The sequence below is a fragment of the Fusarium musae genome, chromosome 1 (genome assembly GCF_019915245.1).
Source record: "Fusarium musae strain F31 chromosome 1, whole genome shotgun sequence".
NCBI lineage: Eukaryota > Fungi > Ascomycota > Sordariomycetes > Hypocreales > Nectriaceae > Fusarium > Fusarium musae.
In genome coordinates, this window is record NC_058387.1 from 3,569,295 (window position 1) to 3,596,671 (window position 27,377).

The window sequence follows — 27,377 nt, forward strand, 5'->3', positions numbered from 1 at the left end:
TACCTTGCTTTAGCATTCGTTTCTCGGCAATTAAGTTACCATTGGCTCTAACACGCTGCCTTTCATGCAGGTTGCGTGTGCCTGCAGAATACTTTAGCCTATCACGATCCACACACCAGTTGGCACCTTCAAGGATCAGCGTTGAATGGCATTGCCACGGCAAGACAGGGCAGAGCATAAGATCACAGCCTGAGCTGATGTCACCGCTCTTCAGACCCATGAACACACTTAATTAATTGCTCTCTGTTCAGTAGAGTAGGTAAACATCAACAAACCAGTCTCGAACACACTACAAGTTCTTATATACTTGACCCATCTTGATCGAGGTTGATAAAGGCCGGCCGGCTTCTTCAAAGTTTCCCTTGACTCCATTTATCGATCAAAAACCAGGATCACCTGCCAAACTCCGTCCGTCATCCAATCTGGCTGTGCGGGTGCGCACTTTTCCCCTAAGCTTCTGATATTAGTGGTGGCTGTGGCCTCAGCGCTAGTCGAGACTCGAGGGCCCTGTCCGGCATAAGGTAGAAACAGTACGGGAGTACGCTACGAAGGTGCAGTAAGGTAGTAGGTAGGTACCTTAGGTAAGGTGCCTAGGTACTTTGTGTTGTGTTGCTCCTCCTGCATCTGTAGCAGAAACTAAAGAGACAAGGGCATTGCAGCCGCTGCTACACGCTAAGGCGGTACTCCCTTCCCCCCCGAAACCCGCTTTCTGGGTCTGAGGTGCATTCTGCAACGACAACTTCAGTCATTTCCCCCGGTTTAGGCTTTGATTTGCTTTGCCTTGTTCTGTTTTGCCTCCTTCAACTCGAACCTGAGTATTCAAATCACACTCAGCATTGAACGTTTTCTCTCGCTTTTGCTCTTTCCCTGGTTCACTTTTGTTTTCCTACCCAGACCAGGACCGGCTACGGTTCTTTTCTTAATCAAAAACTGAGTATCGACTGCTTCCATTGGACTTAGATCTGCACCTTCTCTGCGCTCTTTCATCCCGACTCGACTGCGGGCAAAGACAAGCAACCGGCTACTTCTCCTTCCATCTTTTGCGCAATGAGGTAGAATTGGAGCAAACACATGCCTTTCCCACCCTTCCTCCCGGAAAACTTCACCCTTCGTTTGGAGGTGCTCCTCGACTCTTACCGCACGATAGATCGGTAGCTTAAGGTGTTCAACAAGAGGAGAAAAATGAGTCCCTCAAGCCCTCTATCTTTCGTCCCTGACGGAGAAAACTCAACACTCTCGTCGCCACTCTCCAACCTCTCCAGAACACCATCGCTGCCTTCGTCACCTGACATGCCCGATCCCACGAAGCGCTATCCATCTCCATCAACGACTGCATCGGGCCCGCACTCTCCAGACAAGACGTGTGACCTTCCATCCGAAGATGAAATTATCGCCAAACCACTCGATGATTCCACCTCAGGTCCACCACCAGCCAAAAAGCGTCGTATATCTCCCCCGAAAGAACGTACTACCGAGTACCTAGATTTGATGAAGCCCGAAGATGAACTCACTGCCGAGGATCGTGGCCAGTTGAAAAGGCTCATTGACACATTGCGCAAGAAAAAGAAGATCGTTGTCGTTGCTGGTGCTGGAATTTCAGTTTCAGCAGGAATTCCCGACTTCCGCTCATCCACTGGCTTATTTGCGACCGTTAAAACTCAGCATAACCTCAAGGGCTCTGGTAAACATCTGTTCGACGCTTCGGTTTATAAACACGATTCCACAACTCAGTCTTTCCATGCAATGGTCAGAGAAATGGCCACAATGACGAAAGCTGCAAAACCCACACCTTTTCACGAACTATTAGCATCACTGGCTCAAGAAGGCCGCTTATTACGCCTCTATTCGCAAAACATCGACTGCCTTGACACCCAACTAAAGCCTCTGGCCACCGAGGTTCCTCTCAATCCCAAAGGCCCCTGGCCTGTTACAATCCAGTTGCACGGTGGTCTCCAGAAAATGGTCTGCACCAAATGCAACAATATCCAGGAATTCAACGGCGAGGTTTTTGACGGCCCAGAGGCTCCACTTTGTCCAACATGTAAAGATCTTGACGAAGTTCGGACCGCACATGCTGGGAAGCGAAGCCATGGCATCGGCAGACTACGACCACGATTTGTGCTTTACAATGAGTACAACCCAGACGAGGATGCCATCGGGAATGTTTCGAGCGCTGATCTTAAGGCCCGCCCTGATGCCGTGTTGGTGGTTGGAACGACACTCAAGGTTCCTGGAACTCGCAGACTAGTGAGGGAGATGTGCCAAGTCACACGAGGACGAAAGAACGGTACTGCTATTTGGATTAATGTAGACGATGAACCCAAAGGCGTCGATCTGAAAAATTGCTGGGACATCGTAGTACGATCAAAGTGCGATGATGTGGCTCGATCTGCAGCACTTCCTCCCTGGAATATTACCCTTGGGCAGGATTATGAGGTGTCTGAGGAAGACTTCTCCAAGAGCCAAGAGGATCGCAAACACCTTAACTTCTTTGTTGAAATTCCGGTCAACTCTGTCTCACTTCATTCTGAAGAGCAAGGCACAGCCAAATCGAAGCAGGTCAAGCAGGTGCAAGGCATACCAACGCCCCATGCAAGCCCCAAGATATCAGCGATCAAAACCCCGGCGAAGACGATGCAGACCACGATATCTTTCGAGGGCAAGGTTACCACAGACCAGCCTGCACAACTCTCGAAACAACGCGGGACCTCTAAACAAAACGGGCGCAAGAAAAAGGCCCCAGGTGGACACAAGGAGGCGCAACTTAAAAGTTTCAAGGCAACTAAAAATATCATCAGCCAAGAGAAGGCCGACGGATCTGCGCCAATCCCTCAGACGAAGCGGGTTGTAAATGGCAGAGGGAAAAATCGCCATCCTTTGCCCTCTCAACGTCCCACGACTACGCCGCATAAAGAGATGTTGACTGACACCAAGGATCTGGATGAGAAGGTTCGTCAACGGGGAACTAGTTATCCTTCAACCCCGACCACAAAAATGAAGGGTACCATTTCTCCACGATCGTACCCTAACAACACCCGACATCTGATCGATTAAGACCAGAATCAGCACGACAGTATTTAGAGGGAACAGAAATGTGCAGATAGCCAATGTTATTATCTGTATTCTTTAGCATTCATGGAGTATGGGGTTGGTTGATACCAGATACTAGATGTCAAGCTGCGGTCTCTGGGACCAACAACACAGGCAGCGAATGACGTATACTACTATCCAAGGGCAGACTTGCATTATTTGGGACCAAGGTTTTGTCAACACCGAGGCAGCGGGTGCCCGGTTCGGCTTGGTTGAATAGAGGCGTTATAGGGAAGAAGAGCCTTGCAGCTGGACAGCCAAGGTGAATTACATAGAGGCGGCAAGAGATGCGCCAGATTCGAATATTAATCTAATTATCGAAGCGTAACGAATGAGTAATGGAAGAGCAACGTCAATTGCGTGCTGAAATCATTATAGCTAATTCTCAAGAGGGGTTTCCCTGGGTATCATGTCATATCCTTCAGCGCCGTCATCCGCTTCCACCTGCAATAACCTACCATGCCAAGAAATCGTGCTACGACTGAGCTCGCTTTAATCAATATGCACTTCGATTGTGTCTTGAGCCTCAATTTCGGCATCCTGCATCTCCACGTGCTCTTCAAGCCGCTCACCGTCCCACCAAAGAGATACCTGCTTATCTGAACCAACATTGCGCTGTTGACGGAAGTAGGAGATGAGCGTTTCCACAGTTGTCTCTGGGAGAATTTTGCAAGCCAGCGGTTCAACATCCCGTCCTTTGAGCATGATCACGAACCTGATTCTCTCGGCCGGCTTCTCCTCTTCCTCGCCAGAAAGTTCACCAGCGTCACGCTTCCGCTGGAGTTCCTGCTCCTGCTCCATCTTCTGAAAGAGTTCCGGAGTCCAGGCTTGCACGTTTATCGAAGACATGTTCTCTCTGAAGCCCGCGGACCCTTGACCGTCACTCACAGCACGTCCATTGCCAATCGGGCGAATGCCCAGGCCAATCAGGGTGGAAGTGTTGTATACTTTCTTGTTGTTCCAGGTAAGAGTCACATCGTCCGCTTGTATGGAAACACCTTTACTCATTTGGTGTTTAACCCACGCATCTCGAGCTATGCGAAGAGGTTTGTTAAATAAAAACCTCACTTGCAGGGGTACAGTATGAGGAATCGTGCTGGTAATGAAGATGTTGAAGGCCTCTTTGGACTGCTCCTCAGACTTGTTGGCCTGAAGGGCCTGTTGGCGGGCGCGTTTCTCTTCGGCTTTTCGAATGTACTCTGCGAACTCATCCTCCTCCACTGCTGGTGGGCTTGGCTCCTTAGAAGGCTTAGAGGTCCGCTCCGCAAGTTCGATACTGCTACTTCCCGGCTTCGATGATAGGTCGGTCATGGGCTTAGGAAGTTCTGAGTCGGATTCCGAATCCGAGTCAATCGTTATGGGATCCGTGTTTGGTTTGGTCTGTGGTTTGAGATCTTCTGTCTTCAGGTTTCGGCTTGGAGTAGGGGGGTTACGAGTTGGCCCCAATCTTCGAGTTGGCGATGCATCTGGGAAAGGGTCTTCGTCTATGTCGAGTTGTGAACTAAGTATAGGCTTCTGGGCCGAGCTTGAGTCAAGCCTTGATCGTTTGGACGGAGGAGGAGTGACAAGTTCACTAAAAGAATCAGAACACGATGTTAGGCGATCTAGTTAGCAAGCATACCTGGTGCGATCCGCTCCATCGTGTGTCATCGGCTGATCGGTAACAGGAGTCCCCTCTATCCGTGCAGGCAAGGAGGGTAGACCATCGCTGACCTTAGGGCCAGGGCCCTTTTTGGTGAGTCCATCGCTATCCGAGGAGTCTTCTCGCGGTCGCTTCTCCCCAATGGCCTCAAGTCGTTTGCGCTCAGCTTCCTGCTCAGCTTCTCTATGTCTCCTCCAACGCCTTTCCTGTTCAGCTGCCATGATAGGCGCCATCTCCTTTGAGCGGCGAAACAGAGAGAGTCCATCGTCGTCACTGTCCTTGGAATCCTCGGATTGTGTTGGTTTTGGCGCTGCCCTGCGCAGCGCGGTGGGCTTAAAGGGGAGTTTCTTCATATTGGTCAAGAGCCTCTGATTAGCTTGCACGAAGTTTAGATGATAGCAAAGCGTCAGTTGTTCGCTCAGTTTTGTAAAGTAACAAAACGACAGGGGCGCAAAAAGCGACACAGGATAGTCGGTTGCGTCTAAAAGTAATCAAGAACAATGAAGCCAGAGGTTGATGGGTCTTTCGTTGAAAGGCTTGAATTGCACTTTACACTTTACACGCCTGGAGCTGATGGAGGTTGCCTGGGCAAGAAATAGAGACCTGGCCCGCTAAAAAATACCCTAGGTCGCTATACGTCGGGTGCCGCTGTAACGGGACGTTAGGCGGCTTCACAGCAGGCGTGATGCCCCACAGTGCGAAAAGACTCCGGCCTTAACAGCCACGACAAGGCATCAATCTTTCAGGCTAGACCCAGACAACTCCACAAGCTCTATCCAAGATCTATTATCATAAACCACCAACGACACCCTGAACCTCTCAAACCGCCATCCTCCAAGCACCCTTCCAAGTCTTCACAATGGAGAACGGCGCTATCTCCCAGGGTGAGGGGAAAGACCCTTCAAGCTTCCTCAGTGACATTATCGGCAATCCTGTTACTGTCAAGCTCAACTCTGGCGTTGTTTACAAGGGTGAGTCTTCACCTCTTGCTGAGCGCCTCACATGCGACGATACAGCGAGTAGGATGGAGCTAACACTTGCAGGCGAACTTCAATCTGTGGATGGCTACATGAACATTGCCCTGGAAAAGACAGCCGAGTATGTCAATGGACAGAAGCGTAGGGAATACGGCGACGCCTTTGTGAGAGGAAACAATGGTGAGTGTCGCTCTGTTATGGGCAGAAATCTTGCTAATCGACTCTGAAAGTCATGTATATCTCGGCAGATTCATGATTGGTCTTGAACAAGGAATGACGGCTCGGTTTCTACATGTAGATTTATGATGAAACTAATCACTACATCCTCTTCACTCTGGACCATTCAAACGTGACGTCCAGACAAAGAAAGTGCACCCATGAAGCTCAACCTCACCGTTCTCATTGAACGTGGCATCGCCCTCCCTGATGATCTTGTCGAACTTCTCTCTGAACAGTCGACGCTCCTCCCCTTGCCGAAGTTTGTTCCAGCTAAGTGTGTCGAATCTGTCCCACAAAGCATCAGGGGTCAACCAAATCGACCATGTGATTTTTTCGGTCTCGATGGGCGTGGAAAAGAATGGCTTCTCAGCTTCGGCTTGACGGTCGAAGACTTTCTTCCATAGCAAGTGTCGGAACCGAGGCTCGTTGTCCACCTTTTCGTTGAAGTTGAGCTCGCTGAGCTCCTGCTCCCACTTTGTAGAGGCTGGCCAGCTTTCGGGGCGATTATCTTTGGCCGGTCATCAGTCACTCCGGAAGCGGCAAAAGGCAACTGGGACATAATTACATTCTTCAGCATTCCAGATCAACCCCAGTTTGGCCCCAGGCTTGAGTACCCGATGTATCTCCATGAGGGACTCCTCTCTGGCAAACCTTTGACTTGATTAGGGCCTATTGTCAGTCCTTCGAGGAACGACTTACCAGTGAAAGGCCTTCAAAAATGTCAGTCTGATTTCTAGCTAAGTAGTGCTCTCTTTAGACAAGGCATCTAGCTTACCTGAGCCACAATGCAGCCGTCAGCCCATCCATCTTCCACGTCCTTCATTTCAGCTGCCGTACCTGGCCGCACGTCTACTTTGGGGAGTTTCTTGGCAACAAGGGTGTTTCTCATCGAGTCCAACGGCTCTACGGCAATAATTTTGTATCCTTCCGGCCTGGCAGATAGAAGCTCAGTGAATTTGCCAGTGCCAGCTGCCAGGTCTAGGATATGGCGTCCAGATTGACCCTCGAGACCGAGATGTCCCAGAAGACTGGCGACAGCAGCAGGGGGGTAAGATGGCCGGTGTGCGTCATAAGACTGGGCGTCATCAAAGCCTTTCGTCGCAATATCATGAATAGTCTGAGATGCCATTTTTGGTGTTACTCTTGAACAGCTCGAAGTGGCTGGACAATTTGTCGTTGGTATTCAAGTATCCTCAATGAGACAAGCAGCTAATTCTAAGGGAGTAAAGGGATGAAAAGGTGTCGGAGATATCTTGGAAGCCTTTTATACAAACACCCAATGATCTTCCCCGCGCTTCTGGAGCCTTGGGTACTGGTTCTCCAGAGTTCAATGATGTGATGGCACTAGATCTGATTCCCGATGTTGTTCCAGGACCCTAGATCCCGCGGGAACAAACCGACGGATTTACGGCGGAGCCCCGACAGATTTAAAGCAGCTAGATAGCACCTCAATGACAATCAGAGAAATTGGACACTTGCAAGAATTCGTGATGCTTTGCTAACTGCTCGACGATTCCGATATTAATCGCCTTCTCTCTGATCTGAGGACTTTGGGGTGCCCGCTTGGCATTGCCACGCTTCCCGTCGACGGCTTTCTCACGTGTGGTAGGGCATTTAGCTGCTCTATACTGAAGATGGTGTCTGATACCGAGTGTCCTTTCCCTTTCTCGAAAACTTCTGTCTGGCTTACGGTAGATCCCGGCGGTGTTTGTTCTGGCGTAATGAAGTCATCGTTGCAACTGCTAGATGATCTAGAACCCGTATGGTTGCAGTTTATCTGTGAATTTGGTCGGGCAATTGAGTCAAGTTGAAGCTTTGTCATTGAACTAGCTGAGTCGGAATGTTCTTGCTGGCTCTGGATGCCCTCTGTTGAGACAATGCCATCCTGCTGAGATGTCTTTGTAGATGCTGGGTAGCTTGGCGTCGTTTCCGAGTTGAGTGCGCCTGATAGACATTCAGATGACCCTATGTCTATCATTTTCCCCTTTCCTTTGGATATTCTAATGCGCCGACCAACCTGAGTTGCTACTGGTGTGAGTTGGCATGGCCCAGGCGAATTTGGCCTTGAGATCCAGATGCCCTCCACCTCGACGCCGCTCAGAATAGCACGAACACCAAAAGGGATCTCGGGAGCTCGCATGTTTTCGATACCGCAACGTGACATGAGGGACATTCGTACGCGCTTCTCCTCGTCAATGATCTCAAGACGGCGTATGGCTCGGTTAGACCACCATAGTTTCACAAGTCCCATGGCGAAAACAAGAACAATGCAGCACCCAAGAACCTACGACTTGCAGTTAGTCTTTGGAACGATACTTTTCAGGTGTTCCCTGGAGAATACTAGAAGTCAAATATCCATGGGTAGTTAGTTATACGTACGAAAGTCATCTCTTGCCAGAGCTCCCAATCCACAAAGAAGGCAGTCATGATGAGGCTTGATACTATGAAGACTAACAGAGCTCCAAAGGAAAGAGAGTACAGAATATGCTTCAACTTTTCAAAAACATTCGGACGATTTGGATGTTTGAAAGGCTCCAAAATTGTAACATGACAATCCAAGTTCCAAAAATGAGAGTGAATGGGTGATGCGTGGTAACGGCTTCGGGTGAGGAAGCAACAAGAAAGCCAAGCTCTAAACGAGCCTCGTGAGTGCCATACCTAGCCAGATTAGCACGTGCCATTGTTGGTCGGAACTGTTGGGGAGTGCAAGTGCGATGAATCGTTTGGAAGTCACCAATATTCACTGACATCCATAGGCAGGTGCGAATGGGTAGTGGCCAGTGTCACTCGGAGAATGAACCAGCAGCTCTGCTCCGCTCGGTAAACCCCTTGGCTGGTACTATCTAACTGAAATGGAGCAGAGTATTCTTGTTAATAAGACTTTTACGTGAGTTCAGAGAACACTACTCAAGGAAGATGCCAGTCAATACCAGTTGGGCGAGCGAGCCTGCATGAGGCGTCGAGGCTTTTCTCGAATACACATGGTCAGTCTGAGCTAGACAGATCACCTACGAGGTGGGAGAGAATGAAAGTAAACGATTGCAAGTTACGAAGGCTGTTTGCCCAGGTTGTTTGGTGTAGATACCTAGGGTTGAGCCAAGGGTATAGTAATAGTACTAGGTGTTCAATCAGAAGGAAAACAGCAATAGACAAACTAAACACTCCATCAACCGTCGTTGGCATGCTAGTAAGCGTTAACCTAGTCTAATCTGGTCTTCGGAGCATTGAAATATGTTTCGGGTAGCAACAGATTCCAGCCAAGTTGGCATAAGTTACCGTACGTATTACACGGGAAGACGTGAGGGAAGAGACATATGTCTTTTGAAGCAGCGGTAAAGTAGGCACTTTGAGGTTAGTCTATTAGCATGCTCAAACCTTATCCCATATATCCATCCATGTCCATGACTTTGGGAGTGCTCAGTTGAGTCTTTGAGAGGCACTTCGCACTTCGTAATAATGATACCCAGATAAATAAGCCCCAGCAAGGAAAAAAGTCTAAGACAAAAAGAGAATGCCAAAACAACCCACCAAAGAGTCATGCAAGTCTAGGCTAACTTGGCTAAATATTTCTGTCGCCTGCGAACAAGTGCCTAAACTTTCTGGCCTCCTCTGAGGTAGGTATGGTAGGTATGCATGCTGGGTGTTGACTGCAATGAGATAAGCATGCGATTGTTGTCTCGCCTGAGTCAGGAAACAAATCTTCCATCAGTATCTAACCCGTCTCTTCGAAAAGAATGCCCTGACAGTACAGTAAGCTGAGGAAAAGTTTAAAGATGTTAGTCTGTCCAATCACGATTGGATCATGTCACCATCGGCGTCGGGTGCAATCAAAGCCCGGGTCTTGAAATCGGCCGGCTGTTGGTGGGTCACTGGCAACACCGATTGAAGGCCGGATCGGCGTTTCGGGTCCTCTCAAGGGAGGAGGCATGTTCTGAGGATCGATCCACCATTCGGATATCCCGGACATTGGCTCTGGACCACTTTACCACTGTTGCACTGTTGCAATCAGAGACTATCACCACCAAAAGTGTTGTCTGCACGTATGGGGAGATGGCCAATTAAAGAGAAAGTCAAAACCAGTCCTGACATCAAGACCTTGCGTTAGCGACCACCAACTTGGAATCAATGAGCCCTTGAAACGGTGTCTCTTGGCGGGATTGGACCTGAATCAGGGAACCATCACCAAGTCGTCATAGGGACCGGGCCATCAAACCTCAACATCTAACTTTCACCATCCCAAACAGGATCAGGCACGTTATCTTGGAACAGAAACGGAACAGGTTGCCGCAACGTTGCCAAATTCGGGACAGATGCCGCGCCGGGTTAATTGCAGACATGATTGCCATCTCTCCTGGGAGTCTGCCTTGGTTGGTGAGGTGTCGATCAGGATGGCCTCCGTGTGCTGCAAGCCTTGATTCAGGATACACTTACTGTATGTATCGCGTCGCCAGCATCGCTATCTGATCACAGCGTCGGGTGTCGTATTGGAGATTATCAGCGGCCCGAATCTTGCATGTTGCAATTCCTGGTGGGTGAGCTGTTGTTGTGCCATGCCAATAGGATCGTTGTTGGACGATGAACCCGATGACGGCAAGCGTTTAACCCTTCCAGTCTTGGCAATTGTTGGTGTCAATCAAGTCCCCGAATTCTGGGGGGGGGGGGGGGCCAGGCCAACCTGGGACCTGACCCTCGCGCTGTGCTGATCTGCTGGCGATGCTCGGCTGACATGCAGTTTGTAAGATGGCTGTGCTGTGTACTTCGGATACGCTGCAATGCCCAGCCATTTGAGCAGCATCGCACCAGATGCTGCTCAAATGGCAGATAATGCTTATTAGCCTTTCAGTGCAAATAGTTGACGCTTGTTTTTGCCAGTCGGTAATTATGTTTCGGAAACACTGAATGATAGATATATACCTAGGTAGATAGATACAACAGATCAAATAGTAACAAGATGCCGAGGTCCTTCTCAACCATCGACTCTGAATCGGTCCATCCCTAAATCTCAGGTTTCACACCCTCTTCGAAGGCGAGGATTTGACCCGACTCGGTGGTGCCACGCACACGTATTCGTTTATCCACACATACCTATGTACACACATACACACATACATACATACATACAATCACAATTCTCACTCTACTAACTAATCGCCAAGTCTCGCACATCTCACCCACTTACAGAGTTCTTAGTTAGCATTGATCCACAGGCTATTTCTATGTTTCAATTTTTCCTATTCGTCCTCTAACTGGGCAAGCCCGAGTCCAATTCCATTCCCATTCCCCATCTTGGGATTCCGCCTTCCCCGTCGTCGTCCCCGGCTCTAAAAGTCAATTAACTTAAACATCGGCTGCCCCCAAAACCCCGTCCCCCGTTTCGCCTTCCCTCCTTCCATGCTTCCTCTCCTCGATGTCATATTTCCCTTCCTTCCATCTTGTTTTTGTGCTGTGCCTGTAATACAGTAATACATCGTGGTACATATCTCACCCTTTCCGGACTTCGGCTGCCTGTCTCAACGACTCCATCCTCTGATATAACAACGATCAAATATTCCATCAATAGCTTCCACTGCTTGTCTTTCGCAATGCCTATTCGCAACCCTTTCGCTCGTCGCCCTGGCGGTGCCATCGTTCAAGATGAGAACCAACGCCCTGATTCTACCCCTGGCTTCGAGAAAGTCGACACTGTCGGCTCCAAGTCCACCCCCGTACTAAGCATTCGAAGTCAAGGTCGCGACAACGGCGAATACAAGATGAGCGGTATGCCAACCGACCCTAGTCCCCTCCCGTCTCTCATGGCCTCCCCCTCAACCTCCGCAGTGAGGGGCAAGTCATGAAGAGGCGCATTTGGCATCTTGTCACAAGACCAGAGGAACTTGGCTAATTTTTCTTTGCGCAACAGTTGTCAACGACAGTGGCGTTTATCTTCCTGTAAGTCGGTTTAGCCCCAACATGCAAAATGTCAGATCTGAAGCTAACGGTCGCAAAGCCATCACCTACTGAGGAAAAGGGCCAGTGGCCTCGAAAGTATCTCACGACCCGCAACTCGACAGATACTCGAAGCAGTTCCGGCGACATTGAACATTTCTCTATTTCCCGCGAGTCCTTTGATTCCTACCGCCGATCTTTCGTATGTATCTCCTATTTTCTGCCATCCGTCAAATCGGATATTCTTCGCCTGTGCTCAGCGCACGACTGACATGAGCAAAAGGACATCTCTGCAAGATCGCCAATGCCCAACTGTGATTTCCCAACACGCCAGAGTCTTGACTCAGCACGTCTTCCCCGACTACCTAGATCTGCGATCGAGCGATCATTCGAGCAGCCACCAACCGCCGAGGAGCGTTTTGAAGACGTGGGACTAGACGACCATAAGCAGCAGCAACAGCAGCCGGTTCCCCAGGCACAGCCTCAGAAGCGCGGGTTTTTTTCGAAATTCTCCGACAAGGATAGCTCGACCAATCCTACCGTGTCCCGTTTCCTCATGCATGGTCGCAAAAGAGCCCAGAGCGGCCAAGGTTCGGAGCTCACTCCCATGGACAACGCATCCCCCAAGGTGACTGTCTCAACTGATGGTCAAGAAATGCAATGAGATGCACGATCAAAGTTTTGTTCTTCTACATTGTATTAGAGATACCTGGAGTTTTCATTTATGTTCTCGGCGTTTTCGGTTGACTAGGTCGGGGTAGTGCTAGATTCGCATTCACCATGAGACCTAGGTACACACCTTGATGGAGAGAATCAAGGATTGGATGAGTGCATTGTGCAAAGAGCGCTGTGGGCTGAACATGGAGTTGTAATGCCCAGGCGGACAAGCAACCTTTGCTATGGGGTCCTATCCCTTGAAATGGACCAAATATGAGCTACATAATGATAATGAGAAGATATATATGTTTCAGTGTACCTGCATAGTGGCTTCGAGTGGTCGCTGGTCATCAGGGTGCGGACGTTAGCGTACAAGCTATAAACTCTCGGCCTCTGTTACAGAATTATAAACTGAGTGGATATACGCTTGAGTCAAAGAGCAACCGATTCAGTGTTACCTTTTCAAAGTTGATGCGACATTGATTGGATAATTAGATTATATTCAGCATAACATGATCTTGCCATAGGGCGTGGTAATATAGCCGATGACGGAGACAGTCCAGTAAAAAGAAACCGTAGAAATTGTTCCAACGGCTGCATCCACTTGTTATTGCGTGCTTGTCATTGATAGATTCCTTCCTTAGAGGCCCCGCTCTATCACTCGGAGGGCGCCAGACATGAGCACATATAGACCTGGACTGCTACTATATCCATCAACTTACAAATTTCCATCAAATTCTCAAAACAACTGAAAAGGCAAAGAAGGAGATCATGGCCTCTGACGAAGTTCCTACCAACCTCAAGGACGTCTCATCGGTACCGGACGGTACAGCCGGGGCCCAGACCGGACTTGATAGCTCCCTCGCCGGGCTGACACTGGCATCCCGCGCTGTTCATGCCGATGAAGGCATCCAGTCACACAGAGCTGTTGCGCCGGCTATGCATGTCAGCACGACTTTCAGGTACAGCAATGACCCTGATGCTCTGAAGGCCTGGGATAATACCGATGTAAGTGTGCATGCTTCCTTGTCTTGATTTGCTGCAGGTGTCTCCAGAAGAAACTACCAGATGGTCGGGAATATCATGACTAGAGTTGACCCAATACCATCATGAACACCCCTGACATCTTTCTGACATCTCATGACGAATTTTGCTAAACTTGTGTAGCCCAACAACCCTCTGGACTCTCATGTCTACTCTCGGGCAACTGGTCCCAACACCACTCGTCTCGAGGCAATTCTCACATCCGTCATTGGCGCTCCAACGATTACTTACTCTTCTGGTCTGTCTGCTTTCCACGCCATGTTGGTCCATTTGAACCCTAAGCGTATTGCCATTGGAGATGGCTACCACGGCTGCCACGGAGTGATCAGCATTCTCTCTCGCCTGACAGGTCTCAAGACACTGCCTTTGGACTGTGCTGTTGAGGATCTTGAGCCCGGCGATGTCATCCATGTCGAGACGCCTCTTAACCCCACTGGCGAGGCACGCGATCTTGCAGCATATGCTGAAAAGGCCAAGAAAGCTGGTGCTTACCTGACTGTTGATGCGACATTTGCACCACCTCCTCTGCAGGATCCTTTCAAGTATGACGTTGATGTTGTCATGCATAGCGGCACAAAATACTTTGGTGGTCACTCCGATATGCTCTGCGGTACGCTGTCTGTCAATCACAAGCACAAAGACTGGGAACGTAGTCTCCTCAATGACCGCCTTCTTCTTGGTTCTGTTATGGGTAGCTTGGAGGGGTGGCTGGGTATCCGCTCCCTTCGAACCCTCGAGCTCCGCGTCCAGCGCCAGAGCGCTACAGCTACTGCACTGGTTGCCTGGTTGGCTGAGCAGCAGCGCGATCCTTCATCTGCAATCGGCGCCCTAGTCGAGCGAGTCCAGCACGCCAGTCTCCAACCCGAGGCATCAATCGAGGGTAGTTGGTTGCAGAAGCAGATGCCCAATGGCTATGGCCCTGTTTTCTCGGTGTATCTTCGCGATGGAGATGTCGCTAAGCGACTGCCATCCAAGTTGAAATTGTTCCACCATGCCACTAGCTTGGGTGGTGTTGAGAGTTTGATTGAGTGGCGTGCGATGACTGATCCTAAGATTGACAAGAGACTTTTACGGGTGAGCATTGGTGTTGAGGGTCTGGAAGATCTCAAGAGGGATTTGCTCCAAGGCCTGGAGGCTTTGAGAAAGGAAAAGGAGAAGGGGGTCAATAAATGAAGGGGACAGAATTAGAACAGACAGTCATTTTTTTTTTTCTTTTTCGGATAGAAGGAAGGAAAAAGAGAAACGCTTTGTTTTATAGAGAAAATGAAAAATGCATCATGGGAATGAATATCCTCTACAATGGCTTGCATTGTTTAAAAGGCTCGTCCATGAGACAGAGATTGTCGTGATGAATCAGATAACACAGACCATAAAGAAAAAAAGAGAGAGGACTTGTATGAAAGATCACAACACTGGTCTAACGCAATCAAAGGAATGTGACTGTCTGATCGAAAAAGAAATGCCATGTTAAATAGAGGAAACATGTGAACCCAACATAACCCATGTATGTATGTATGCAAGTCAGGCAGGCAGGCTGTGTTAGAGAGATGAGAGAGGGAGAAATCTGGAAAGAAAAACAAGAGATGAAACGAGAGAAATCGAGGCGCAATGAAGAGTACAATACTCTTCTAGATGCATTTTCTCCAGAATCTGTAGCTGGGCGCTTGAGATCGTTGCGTAGCATTGAAGTGGAAGTGGTGTAGAATCTTGGGTGTTGATGTGGCCAAGCTCATTCTTGAGGGGGTAACCAGAGGCCAAACCAATTACTGAGTGGTTTGTACTTGACTTCCCGGCTACGGAGATATAAGTAAGTGGGGTTGGCCTGTGATCAGTGGGTTGTAGACGTACCGTGAGCGATCATTGTCGGCAAACGAGCCAACTCCTCGAAGATCTTGCTCGGCTGACCTGGGCTCCATGTGTCGATAGTCTACAGATCTGTTGTCAAGGCGGTAAGATGTAGAGCCTCGAGAGGAAGCTGGGGGAGCATTGGGGTAGTAGTTATCATGCGGTCGGTGGGGGATACAAGTCCTCAAAGGCGGTGCGAGAAAGTCATTGGTGACAGCATGTGTTTGATATGGAGGTGCTTCCTGAGTTCGGGAGGGAAACGTGGGAGAGTCGCTAAAGGCCGGAGATGTCGTGGGAGTTGTAAGATCAGAAACAGCATCTACTACATTCGAGGAGTCATGGCTGTACTGTTGGCCAAGCCATTGGTTAACCATGGTCTGGCGTCTGTCGTAGGCTTGGGGACTTGGTCGCCTCCAGGCCTGAGACTGGTCTCTTGGTGATGTGTTGGCTGAAGTTGTTCTCTGGTAGTTGTAGTTTGAATCCCAGCTGCCTCTGACAGCCTCGTCACTCCAATTCCTAGAGCTGTCTGTGTTGTATGTCTGGCCGTAGTGGCGCTGCTGGTGGTGGTCTTGTCGACGACTCATGGTTGCTGAGAGTGAGGACGTTGATGATTGGTCAATTGCGTGTAAGTTGTTTGAGTGGAGAGTTTGTAACAGCGATGGTCAAATAGAACTGGGTACTGTACCTAGGTAGGTACCTGTGGACTGAATTGGATTGCTCGATGAAGTGAATATGAAAGTGGCTAGATTAACCTGAGTCCGAAAGCATCTTTTTAAAACATGATGTGTTGAAATTTCCCTTGACATATGTCACTTGCTATTATTTGGATGCCTCTACTCTCAAGCATGCTTCAACTGAGTTGCGGTCGTGGCTGAAGCTTCCCGAGCTATTCGCGGGGACGCCGGGAGGCCGGGAGGCCGCAGCTTTCAGCCAATGAGAAACGCCCGCTCCTCGGAACCCCAGCGATACAGTACCTAGTTGATCGTGGCCGTGCAGGGGAACTCTCTCTCCAAGGGCCTGGGAACCCCCTGGAGCCGTCAGCAAGCTTACTGGATGCAGGCTAGAGTCAGAACGTTATGCAGGGAATTGGAAACAAAGACGTCAGTCTTCGCAGGCCGCCGAAGTTGCTGCTAGCCTTATTCTGGTATCAAATTTAGATGGCTTTCCTAGGATGGATACATACATACCATACAGGCCCTGGGTTGCTACGTATTATGAGGCTCATCCAACTAATCCAATCCAATCCAATCCAATGACAGGGACGACTTGGCTATGGAAGTGAACTCACCAGCGTCACGCGGTTTATTATTGATCCAAGTTTGTCTTGTCAAGACTTTTGAGGGAGCCTGTCGATGCATCACGAAGTTTTCAACAATGCAAGTACAGTACCTGGATTGATTGCTATAGGGCAGCTTTAAATCTAAAATCCTTTCCAGAGACAGAACAGTTGACATGGAACATAGAGCATAGGCACTTGAGAATCAAGATTGTCTCAGATACAAATTCCCGGGAATTATTCACATCTTTAGTCATCACGAGTCTCTCACAGCTCGTGTCATGACTCTCGGAGGTCACGAAAACCAAACAGCAAACAAAACTTGACACCGTCACTAATACTCAGTTCTCTCGGCAAGAGCGCCTCCCGATCGGCTATAGGTGAACCGGCCAGCTAATTCAGCCACATGCTGCATGGTTAAACCTCCGAAACAACCGCTCAGAGGGCCTGAGAGCTGTCTCAAGCGCGATAGGGCTGAGCAACGCACCAGAGCCGCGCTTGAATGCTCAAATTAGGATAAGAAACGGGGTTTAGGCGCTTGATAACCTTCGCCAATCTTGGAGCTGGTTGCTAGAAGCGTAACTGATGTGCTTGCTTGGCTTGCTTGGCTTGCTGCGCTTTCAGAAACGATCAACCGTGCCACTGGGCTGTGTAGGTGTCAGCCCTGTGCACGTCCCCCCGACGATGTGTCTCTGTGCCGCGTCAAGCGCAGGGGTTTGGCTCTAGACTTGTCTTCCATTGGTCGAAAGAGACGCTGCAGAAGCGCGAGCGGGAGAGCGTAAAGGGCTCCCGTCTGCATGAGACGCCATGACCATGATGTTCGTCCCCTTTTCGCTGCCTCCCAGTCTCTTTGTATCCAACCTTTACAACAACAATAACATCACCACACAACTATCACCAACCCCATCCCTCCCTCTTGAGAAGAGGGAGCATGTGCAGGCTGCAGAGTCTCGTTTCTGGGACTTGCGGCCGCAGTTGACCCTAATCAATGCCCCAATGGCCCGATCCTCCTTTTTCCGCCTCCCCACCAAGCTACGGCGAAGGGTCAGGCGTAATCGCATGGCTACCATTATAGCTCTCTTCGTCCTCGTAGGCCTCCTAATCTTTCCCTTCTACTCGGCCTATTGCGTCTACAAACCTCCGAGATACCTCATCCATTGGCTGCGGAGGAAGTACCCCGACGTCCTTTTCGAAGAGCCCACCGACCAACGGATCATAGCCCTATCTATCGACGATGCGCCGTCCACCCACACCAACGATATCATGCAAGTCCTGGAGGAGAATGATGCCCACGCTACGTTTTTTGTCATAGGATCTCAGGTTGAGGGTCGCAAGGATAAGCTCGTCAATTTGGTTGCAAAGGGGCATGAGCTGGGAAACCATGCCATGCATGATGAGCCCTCCAAGTCACTCAGTAACGAAAAGCTGCTGGAGGAAGTCCACCTCGTCAAGGACATGCTGACGGAGGCATACGCCGCTAACGGTCAGATCCTCCCCAACAATTACTTCCGCCCAGGATCTGGAATATTCAACAGGCGGATGCGAGATGTGTTGGGAAACCAGGGTTTTCGCATCACTCTGGGCAGCGTGTATCCTCACGACCCCCAGATACCGTACCCCGACACCAACGCGAAGCATATTCTGAGCATGGCTCACCCGGGAGCTATCATTATCTGCCACGACAGGAGATCGTGGACTGTGCCCATGCTGCGCACTGTTCTTCCTGAACTCAAGCGGCAGGGGTATCGAGTAGTTACCATCACAGACCTTGTGAAGGCGGTGTCGTCGCAAAACCAAGGGCAATAACACCTTTGAGCTCTTGTGAGCGTTTCTTTTACCTATGCATCCATTGAGACGGGGATCATTAGAAAGTTGGGATATGGTCTAGGGTATAGATTGGTTTGTCCTTCAGGAAACTTTAAAGTGTAATTTTTAATGACCCGTCTTCTTCTATGAGTTTTTGTATGTTGTATCTGGGCGATGTTAATCTGTAAAAAGTCAGCTTTGTCGTTGACGGAGAGAGAAAGCCTTCGTACGTGAATCTAAGTGTGCCCGTGACGATGGAACGGCATCCATCAACGTATCTCTTCACGATAGTGTGTGTTTGTTCTTGAAACTCAGTCTTATGAAGCAACATACTCGCTGCGTCGTCAAAGTCGTTGACAGCCATTTTCATCCTTTCCTCCAGCTTAGCAACCACAATATCCAAGCTCATGCCAGGCTCCATGATGGCTGCAATGGCATTAATGACACAGTCAGTCCGTAACTCCTTCTTCAGCGACAGCATATCATTCATCAAGCTCTGGAGAATGCTTACTTGTCTCCACAAGTGAACGATCTCTGGAGCTGACGATAACGCTGCTGGAAGCCTCTCGTCTGTTGCATATGGTACAAGACTGCAGAGCATTCTCCCGCCGACAGTTCCGATCCTCATTTTCATGTACGGCTCGTAATCAGGTATGCGACTGGCCAAACGAAGTTTCTGCTCGGCTGCACAGCTGTTGATGAAGAATTGGATCTCATCGTATAAGAGGCGCCGTTGATCATTAGGCGCCGTCTGACAGAACCGCGCACCGAACTCTCTAAACACGCCATTGATGGGATCGTCATCCGCTTCACTCATGTTCGTTTCATCAACGGCCAATGCCTCACGCATCATGCGCATAGTCTGCTCCCTCCAACGCTCTGCTTGCATAAAGTCACCCGCAAGATCGCCCTCGTTAGCGTCAACAGCATCATCCCAGCAAACGAGCCACGTCGTGTAGAGAGTCAAAGCCTCGATCTGCCGCCTACGAGCTTGTGGATATAGTGAACAAGCCAGGTAAGCAATGCCGTCCTTTTTTCGACGGGCGATCAACGGATATGCTACAGTCATGCGCTCAATCGCTCGATTGACGATTGGTGTAACATGCTCATGGTGGCGGTTGAGCTGACCTTGAGGATTGGGCCAACCCCGGAAGAAATTCTGAAGATTGGGAACATGTAGTGTTTGGCCGCGAAGGGCATCTACGAGCGCGGCTTGGTTTAGACGTGAGTATATCATGAGAAACACATTGGTCAAAATCAGTAGCGAAATATTTCGTATTGGAAAAATCTAGGAATCTCGCACCTAGAGAAGTGGTCTAGGTTAAGCCTACATCATTAGGTAGCAACCTAAGTATTTATTCCTTGAAGATAAACCCGGCGCAACGATGACTCAAATGCCCGGGTTCGATTGAATGAACGAAGCTAAAATTTATTCCAGAATATGTATGCATTAGCTTTGCGAGACACAGCAGGAGTGTATTGTGAGACCTCCAGTTGCTGATCCTGCTTTTGTGAGTTCGTGTTTATGTATTAAATATGAAGATACCAACCTAGATGATTTCTGGTACAAGGCTCAACCATTGTGTGCTCCGTACAGCCTCAACAATTAGAAATTCTGCCATGGCAGCTTGGTCTGGAATAAGATGGAAGCATGAATTGTATTTTTGGCCATCCTGTTAAGGTAAGGTAAGGTAAGGGAGTTCATTTTTTTATCGCTCACACCCTCAACAAAGAAGGTTGAGAAGCCATACGCGTCACATAGAAAAAACCTAGGCGCCACAACGAGAAGCTGCTGAAAAACTCATAACCTCAACGAGCACACATGAAAGAAAGGAGGGGAAAAAAGGAAAAAAAAAGAAAAAAGGAGGGAGGGCAAGGGCAGAGATAGACAAGTCAACATCAAGGGCTACGTCAACTTATTGCCCAAAGTTGGATATCCTCAAAGCAGTCTTTTGAGCCCCTACTCTAATAATACCAAATTGCTGTTTGAGTTAGAGTGAGGCGTGTTTCCGATCCTGCAGCGGCCCTTGTCCAATTGCCGGGGTTCAAGAGAGGCAGTCCGTCCAAGTAGCAGCAGAAAAAAGCAACGAGCACCGCATGAAAATGCTCGTTGCTAATTGATGAGAAGTTTCACAATGTCTCATTCTGCTGCACACGTATTTTTAACCTTCAGACGGTTTGTTGCAACGATTGAAGATCAGCAGTTTCAACTTAACTCAAATCAGTAGCACTAAGATCTTCGCTCTAGAAACGGAAATCGGAGTGTGGAAAGGAAAAATTGCCGTTTATGGCGAGTGTGTAGGTAAGTAGCTAGGTAGATAGCATGACCAAGTATCCATCTAGATACAACCTCATGAAACAGAATCATCCAGCAAAAGAAAACAGGTATCCATCCCATACATAGATCCATCCATCCGTCCATTCATCCATCCATCCAGTCCTTATTCCATCCTGGCCCTATCAAACGCCCCATTGAAACCAATGTCCGGTCAAATACCCTTTGAGCATGTGAACATCAGACACGGTCCTTTCATTCAAAGTAACCCAAACCAAACCAAAAGTGAGTGATCAAAGAGAAAAATCTTCAACGAGTGAATAGATGCCGCTCCGTAGAGCAACCAACAACTATGTACCTTTTTAGTCATGTCTGCCATTGTCCAACTCAGGACCCCCTTCTCATGGTCGTAAAATGTCTATTAAATATGTACTGCCGAATTAAGAAACCGGAGTGCCGGTCAAGACTGCGTCTTTGGATCAAATCCACTGTGGCGTCGTAGGCTTGGCGTGTGACACCTCGGGAAAGAAACTGAGGATGAGGCTCTGAACGTCGCTGAGATACTCTTCGGGAGAGAACTTGTTCAAACCTCTGGACCTCATGAATCGGTGGTCCTCCTCATCCTCCTTGGTCGTCGGCCTGGTGCTGTACTCTTCGGCAAGCTCAGTGACTTGTGCAAGCTCGTGACCAAATGGGTGTGAATCCTTGAGAGCTCGCTGCTGGAAAGATGGCGGGGGAACTGGAGCGACTGCGGGGACTGCTGGAACAGGCATTGGGGGAGCCTTCTGGGCCTGGCTGGCAGAGACGTATGAAGCTGATGACGCCCTAGTAGAAGTTGACGATGATCGTGAAAAGGTGAAGCTGGCCTTGGTCGATACTGAGTGCTCTGAGTCCCTGGACATCTGCGAGGTGGACCGTTGGCGGGCGAGCGCTTCGTATGAGTTCTGCTTAGTGTGCGAAGGCGAACGCTTAGGAATTGCAGGCGCCTCGGAGATCTTTGGCAGGACAGCTGGCTTGTCCAAGACACTGAAATAGGTTGACAGATGGTTCGGTTTAGGACCTGGGCACTCTTCAACAGGAGATACATCCGGGCTCGTAGGGGGAGTTGACTCCGTAGTTGAAGGAGCCTCGGATTCTTCGCCAACAGAACGAAGAGAGGACTTGCTGCGGAGAGCAGCATGCGGGATATCGGGAGCGTTGTAGGAAAGCATGTTGGTTGTGTGGACAAGCTGAAGTGGAGCAGAAATCTGGTGTCGTAGAATAGGATGCTGTCTATCGCGGGCCGAGTTGCTACGGTGCGGCACTTGAACTTGTTGCTCTCCCATCTCGGTCTGGCCAGCCATTTTGGCCTTTCTAGTTGTGAAAGCGCGTGAAAGGGACATGGTTGAAGATTTGGTTTCTGAGTTACGTCTTTTCGTTTTTGGGTTTTGTTCGGGTCCTAAGTGAGTTTGTGGGGTGACGAGGAGTTGCTGCTAATGAACAACGTCCTGTGACAGAGGGGATCGTCGAAAGGTTCGTGCCACTGACTTGACACCAATTTTCTTTTTGAGGAAAGCTTTGCTTGGATCTATTGCCAGACAAGCGAGCAAGGAGCGTTGGTATGAGGTGATTTGGGTTGACGTTGAATGCGTAGTGAGACAAGGAGTCCAGTCCTTTGGAGTTTATGAATAAGATGTCCGTGTTAGATCCGAATTCTGGAGCGGAAGATCAACGCCTGGCGTGATTCGATGTGAGTGAGTCCGTTCTTCGAGAAAGACAGTGATTTACGTAGACCGGCTTTGCAGTGACAACGTGAGAATGTGGTGGTTGCAAGGGAACGTTCAACGTCGAAAATGGGTGTATCGGTCGGTATCCGTGAGGTTGTTTGATCGATCCTGCGACGAAGGGATACAACAAAAGAGTGAGAGTGTAAATGAAGGAAGATAAAGAGGTTCTGGCAGAGGCAAGAGATACAGAGTTGAATCAATGCACACTGAGAGGCAAACACGATCAAGGGAGTGATGGATCGTGATACTTCGTATTTTCGACAAGAATTGAAGATACAGGCCTTTTCCGACGTATGCAATGCAAGTTTGTCGAAGGACAAAGACAAGGACAGAGACGGAGGCAAAGGAGAGAAAGCCAAGCGAGCAAGCACTTGAGAATAACTAGATGGAGAGAATCGAACTGAACGGTAGGCGTGGGGACGGGGGATGAAACAAAAGATATGGGGGACCCAAGCCCTGCTAACAACTGCCTGATTTGAGAGCTGAAGCCGAACCCACCTTCGGGGCGGGCAGTGGACAGTACATACACTCAGCGGAGGTGGGCACCGGCCTTTCACTGTAAGTTTAGCGCCCACCTGGCCATGAAGCCTGAGGTGGGCTGTGAATTGGAGTGGAGGGCAGCTAAACTCAGGCTTTGACTTTTGGCCTGGGTTCCATTGCAACGGCCCGGCCATCCCCCTTGTGGCTATCCCTAGCTAGACAAAGGCCCATGTCCCTGCAACTAAGCCCTCGTTGGTCGACGCCCCTGGCTAGAAGAACACTTGAAGCAAAGAATCCTGGTCTCGCGTCAATGAAGCTAGCCAATCGCGTATATTCTCTCTCTCCCTCTACCCCTTGTCACTTTAGTGATCGGTCCACTGATTTGGTTTTTTCTCTCTTGTCTGTCTGCGTGGGAAAACCCGCAACCAGCGCCAACAAGAAGGGCGAGGGAGGGTAAAAAAAAAAAAAAAAAAAAAAAAAAAAAGGGTAAAAAAAAAAAAAAAAAAAAAAAAAAAAACCAGCTGATGTCTGAAGATTCGTGGCTCAGGTGTCGTGCAGATTCTTTCTTAGCAATTGCGTGTTTGTCATTTCCATGTCTTGCAACTTGTTATCGCCATCAGAGAGTAACTACCTATAGCACAATATTGGTGTACACCAAGAGCGCCAATGGTGATACACGATCGATGATACACGCGTACCTACAGCACCCTAATTGTTTCTTTTTCGTCTCTTAATTCGTTACAGCTTAGAAACAAACATCTTCTGCTTTGTTTCTTTCGCCTTCTGCCTTGATTTCCCAGTTGGCAGCTAGGTGGACCGGAACCAAATGGTGAGGCCTTTGTTTCCCAGCTAAAGGTACAGTAGCATACAGTATATGTATGCACGTCTATGTTGGCTTCCCACCAACATGGAGCTCTTTGCTGGGCCATTCACCATCAATCTTGACCCTCCATCCTCAACCTATCCCACCATTCACGGCGGCGACATGACCCGCGCGCTACCAGCAGAGCAAAGCAAGGAGGAACCCATTTGAGTGATGACTGGGGCCAACATGGAAAAATTCTATTCTATCAATCGGGTTACACCGATCGCCAGGGGATGGATGCAAGCACTCAACTGCAGTCTGCAGTGCAGTGCAGACGCCCAATTCTTCTTTGACAGCTTGGCAGACTGGATGCAGAATATGCGTTCGTATGTGATGTGTTGTTATTGCATGACCAGCTCACACACAGCCAAGTCGAAGATCATCACCGGAAACTGACTAAATGGGCTGGCTGAATTGTACATCCGCAATCAAAAGCCACACCGCGTCCACGTCTCGTCTTAGTTACCTGACAAAAAGGACCTTCACACACAGTAATTGAGTCGTGGTCATGGCCTTTCGGAAATGATCAGAGCTTTCTCAGGCATATCAAGGAACAAGCTTTCAAACTCTGGTTGACCATTCACCCTCAATCAACTCGTGTCTAAGCCTCAAGAAGTCCTTGACTGGGTCAACAGCTTCACGCCATTACCGTTTTCTCCTGTTTCAGGCCCATGTGCCTGCGCAAGCGGATCCAACTAGAGCCCTGGATGGGATGGCGTCTACGGAGTAGGTTCATAGAGACTACATCCGTATGAGACAGGCAGAAAACCAGCATGACCCTCCGCCGTTCCTGCTTAATGCCGTATGTTTTGGGGGCTGGTAGATCCTCCGCTTTCGATAAACGAATTGTTGAACATGGCATGGTCACAGCTTTTGTCTCCTCCACTCCACTGTGAGTACCTTGAATACGTAAATTGTTGCATCTTGAGAAATTCCGTAGATATACGGATATGATATTGAGTATTTAATGTCATGTCCTCAGAACCCTCGCTTTCGTGTAATACCTATCGCTTAACTGCCTTGTCACGGAGTATATTCTCGTGGATGTTCTGCACTGACATGATCCGTTCTTCAGCCGACTCCTAGCTATGGGCCCAGCGCACAGAGGTCTCATTTCGCAATGTCCACATCATCACGTTCGTCTTGTCTTGGACTGTCTGAGACTGGCCCTTGACAATGCATTCTCACGACTCAGTGCCACCGCCCTATTTTCAGCGCCTGTGACGTGTGAACGTCTGTTCTCAGACAACCCAAAGATGAGGGCTTGGTTCGCGAACCACCTCAGGCCATCCAAAAGGACCCTCAATTTTCCCCTTCCACCAGCTAGCTATCTTATCATGCTCCCATATTGTTTCTATGCTCATCTCGTTCCGCCGCTCACTAAAAGAAAAAGAACCCAAGGTTGTTTGAAGATCAGATCCAACTTTTCCATTCCTGTTCAGAAACATCGTCTATCTACGGAGTAAGGTAGTCGATTTATGACCCCCCCCCCCCAATATCCATCGCTGTGAAACAGTTCCTGTACGCCAGTGTGCTTCATTCATGCAGAGTACTCTTTTTCTCGGGAGTCGCCCTCTAAGTTAGAGCGGACAAGACATGATCTTCGCCACAATTGACCATTGTCAAAGCTCTCTAGGGTCGCCGGGCCATCGTCCACTGAGACAATGATCTCATCCAACCTCAACCTAGGCGGTAGATCTGCCCAATATCTTGGTTCGAAACATTTTCAATAAATAAGAGATTCATCTAGTTCTCATCCATCGAATCATCATCGTCCTGCTTGTCATCCTCTTCATCGTCATCGTCAGAGCTGTCATCGTTGTTAACACCCACGAGGCGATCTTCACCCTTCCCGCGCTGCTCGGGCACCCGCTGAGCAAAGGCCTTCCGCACCGACGCGTTGGTGCTGGTGTCCCACACGTGCATTGTTCCCTTGCTTCCGGCGACGGCGAGGCGGAAGGCAACCTCCGGGTCTGGCGCGAACGTGGTGGAGAAGACCTTTCCGACGTCGAGGTTGCGCGAAACCACTACAGAGGGCCCTGTGGGCTGGATGTTCCACAGCTTGACCGTCTTGTCGGTCGAGCCGGTCACCATGTAACCGGGGACCACGGGGTTGATGTCGAACGAAGACACAGACTCGTCGTGAGCCTGAAGTGTCCAGACAGCCTTGGTGCCCGTAGGGTCGGACGGTGCATTGCGGACATCGTGGTAGTGGATGACACCGTTCTCCGTGGACACGAAGAAGAAGTTCGGGTCGTGAGGATCCCACCGCACATTCTCGACGTCGCTCTCGACGCCCCATCGGGGAGGCTTAGCATCCGGTGCACGCATATCGGCAGCCACCACAGTTCGGTCGTAAGAACCGCTAAGCAGAACGGTAGGCTCGTTCGCGTGCCACGCAAGTGAGCACACCTTGTCGGTGTGATAAGTATACGACTTGGCGCACTTTGCCGTGTTGAGATCCCACAGCTTGACCGTCTTGTCGGCAGAGGCTGAAGCCATCAGATTGCGGTGCTTGCGGTTTGCAGCCAAGGACAGGACAGCGTCAACGTGGTATTCGTCGTTGGACTTCTTGGACTTCTTCTTCTTCTTTTTTGACTTCTTCTCCTCCTCGTTGCCTCCCTGGCCGAGGATCGCATTGGGGTACATGCAGTCGATGGTGTCCAAATCCCACACCTCGATATCGGGGTCCATTGTGCCAACGGCGACGAAGTTACCTGCCGTGTCCTTCTCTACACCGGCCTTGTTGACGGGCATGTCGATCCACTCGACACACAGAGGGATGGCTGGCAGCATAATGTCGTGGTGGACGTAAAGGTTGTCAGCCTCATCCTCGTAAACGAAAACCTCAAGGTGCGCCATCTCGTCTTCCACCTTGGCAGCCACAATAAGATTGTCAGTCGCAAGAATCTGGAGCTCTTCCCGGTCCTCATCCTCCTGTTCCTTGTCGGCATCAATTGTGATGTAGGGGTCGTCCTTATTCGACTCGTAGTATGCCAGCGACTTGATGTTACCAAACATGCCCATGCCCTCGCCGTTTCCAGGCACATCTTCGTCGTCGTCGTTGTCGTAATTTTCCAAATCATATTCTTTTAGGTCATCATCATTAAGGTTGATCCTGAGGCCTTCAGTCAGTCTCCTGTCCTTCTTCTCAGATATTTGTTAGTTACGTACTCTGTCTTCTCGGCCGGTTTGTCTTCATCAATCTTCATCTCCGAGTCCTCTTCGTCGTCCATGGTATGGTTAGCCTTCGTTCCCTTCTGCGTAGCTTCAGCTTCCTCGAGATCCTCTTGGGCGTCGTCCAGTTGAAGCTTGGCAAGCTCCGCTATCCGTTCAAACTCTGCCTCATCCAGGGTATACTTCTGAGGGAAAGGCGCAGCGAAGCCCCTGGGAACCCATTGTGCGGCTGTAATCATGGAAGACATGGTGATTGTCTGGGTATCTTAAAATGGTGTTGTGAAAGTCCTGCTTGCATCAGTAGGTGGGCGCCCAGATAAATTTCTCCCAAAA

General features: G+C 49.5%; 12 protein-coding genes across 12 annotated transcripts; 5 read left to right on the forward strand and 7 right to left on the reverse strand.

The window, feature by feature from the left end:
- Nucleotides 1-1,290: 1,290 nt before the first annotated feature.
- On the forward strand, nucleotides 1,291-3,054 carry J7337_001077 (uncharacterized protein; the record flags this gene model as incomplete). The annotated part of the gene is made up of 1 exon (XM_044818821.1): nucleotides 1,291-3,054. The coding sequence occupies one exon, from the start codon at nucleotides 1,291-1,293 to the stop codon at nucleotides 3,052-3,054; it is 1,764 nt and encodes a 587-aa protein (XP_044686523.1).
- Nucleotides 3,055-3,582: 528 nt separating this feature from the next.
- Nucleotides 3,583-5,085, reverse strand: J7337_001078 (uncharacterized protein; the record flags this gene model as incomplete). Its single annotated transcript, XM_044818822.1, has 2 exons — nucleotides 3,583-4,663; nucleotides 4,712-5,085. 2 exons carry the CDS (start codon nucleotides 5,083-5,085, stop codon nucleotides 3,583-3,585), a joined length of 1,455 nt encoding a protein of 484 aa, XP_044686524.1.
- A 506-nt stretch (nucleotides 5,086-5,591) lies between these two features.
- LSM6 (U4/U6-U5 snRNP complex subunit lsm6) lies at nucleotides 5,592-5,936 on the forward strand (the record flags this gene model as incomplete). Its single annotated transcript, XM_044818823.1, has 1 exon — nucleotides 5,592-5,936. The coding sequence occupies one exon, from the start codon at nucleotides 5,592-5,594 to the stop codon at nucleotides 5,934-5,936; it is 345 nt and encodes a 114-aa protein (XP_044686525.1).
- A 102-nt stretch (nucleotides 5,937-6,038) lies between these two features.
- On the reverse strand, nucleotides 6,039-7,057 carry J7337_001080 (uncharacterized protein; the record flags this gene model as incomplete). The annotated part of the gene is made up of 3 exons (XM_044818824.1): nucleotides 6,039-6,401; nucleotides 6,628-6,654; nucleotides 6,704-7,057. The coding sequence occupies 3 exons, from the start codon at nucleotides 7,055-7,057 to the stop codon at nucleotides 6,039-6,041; spliced, it is 744 nt and encodes a 247-aa protein (XP_044686526.1).
- Nucleotides 7,058-7,376: 319 nt separating this feature from the next.
- On the reverse strand, nucleotides 7,377-8,179 carry J7337_001081 (uncharacterized protein; the record flags this gene model as incomplete). The annotated part of the gene is made up of 2 exons (XM_044818825.1): nucleotides 7,377-7,556; nucleotides 7,619-8,179. The coding sequence occupies 2 exons, from the start codon at nucleotides 8,177-8,179 to the stop codon at nucleotides 7,377-7,379; spliced, it is 741 nt and encodes a 246-aa protein (XP_044686527.1).
- Nucleotides 8,180-11,510: 3,331 nt separating this feature from the next.
- J7337_001082 (uncharacterized protein) lies at nucleotides 11,511-12,517 on the forward strand (the record flags this gene model as incomplete). Its single annotated transcript, XM_044818826.1, has 4 exons — nucleotides 11,511-11,685; nucleotides 11,828-11,856; nucleotides 11,915-12,055; nucleotides 12,137-12,517. The coding sequence occupies 4 exons, from the start codon at nucleotides 11,511-11,513 to the stop codon at nucleotides 12,515-12,517; spliced, it is 726 nt and encodes a 241-aa protein (XP_044686528.1).
- A 764-nt stretch (nucleotides 12,518-13,281) lies between these two features.
- Nucleotides 13,282-14,727, forward strand: J7337_001083 (uncharacterized protein; the record flags this gene model as incomplete). The annotated part of the gene is made up of 2 exons (XM_044818827.1): nucleotides 13,282-13,518; nucleotides 13,678-14,727. 2 exons carry the CDS (start codon nucleotides 13,282-13,284, stop codon nucleotides 14,725-14,727), a joined length of 1,287 nt encoding a protein of 428 aa, XP_044686529.1.
- Nucleotides 14,728-15,283: 556 nt separating this feature from the next.
- Nucleotides 15,284-15,983, reverse strand: J7337_001084 (uncharacterized protein; the record flags this gene model as incomplete). The annotated part of the gene is made up of 2 exons (XM_044818828.1): nucleotides 15,284-15,347; nucleotides 15,403-15,983. The coding sequence occupies 2 exons, from the start codon at nucleotides 15,981-15,983 to the stop codon at nucleotides 15,284-15,286; spliced, it is 645 nt and encodes a 214-aa protein (XP_044686530.1).
- A 1,499-nt stretch (nucleotides 15,984-17,482) lies between these two features.
- J7337_001085 (uncharacterized protein) lies at nucleotides 17,483-18,481 on the forward strand (the record flags this gene model as incomplete). Its single annotated transcript, XM_044818829.1, has 1 exon — nucleotides 17,483-18,481. One exon carries the CDS (start codon nucleotides 17,483-17,485, stop codon nucleotides 18,479-18,481), a length of 999 nt encoding a protein of 332 aa, XP_044686531.1.
- Nucleotides 18,482-18,625: 144 nt separating this feature from the next.
- On the reverse strand, nucleotides 18,626-19,550 carry J7337_001086 (uncharacterized protein; the record flags this gene model as incomplete). Its single annotated transcript, XM_044818830.1, has 2 exons — nucleotides 18,626-18,648; nucleotides 18,815-19,550. The coding sequence occupies 2 exons, from the start codon at nucleotides 19,548-19,550 to the stop codon at nucleotides 18,626-18,628; spliced, it is 759 nt and encodes a 252-aa protein (XP_044686532.1).
- A 1,685-nt stretch (nucleotides 19,551-21,235) lies between these two features.
- On the reverse strand, nucleotides 21,236-22,138 carry J7337_001087 (uncharacterized protein; the record flags this gene model as incomplete). The annotated part of the gene is made up of 1 exon (XM_044818831.1): nucleotides 21,236-22,138. The coding sequence occupies one exon, from the start codon at nucleotides 22,136-22,138 to the stop codon at nucleotides 21,236-21,238; it is 903 nt and encodes a 300-aa protein (XP_044686533.1).
- Nucleotides 22,139-25,613: 3,475 nt separating this feature from the next.
- J7337_001088 (uncharacterized protein) lies at nucleotides 25,614-27,292 on the reverse strand (the record flags this gene model as incomplete). The annotated part of the gene is made up of 2 exons (XM_044818832.1): nucleotides 25,614-26,985; nucleotides 27,042-27,292. 2 exons carry the CDS (start codon nucleotides 27,290-27,292, stop codon nucleotides 25,614-25,616), a joined length of 1,623 nt encoding a protein of 540 aa, XP_044686534.1.
- Nucleotides 27,293-27,377: the final 85 nt, after the last annotated feature.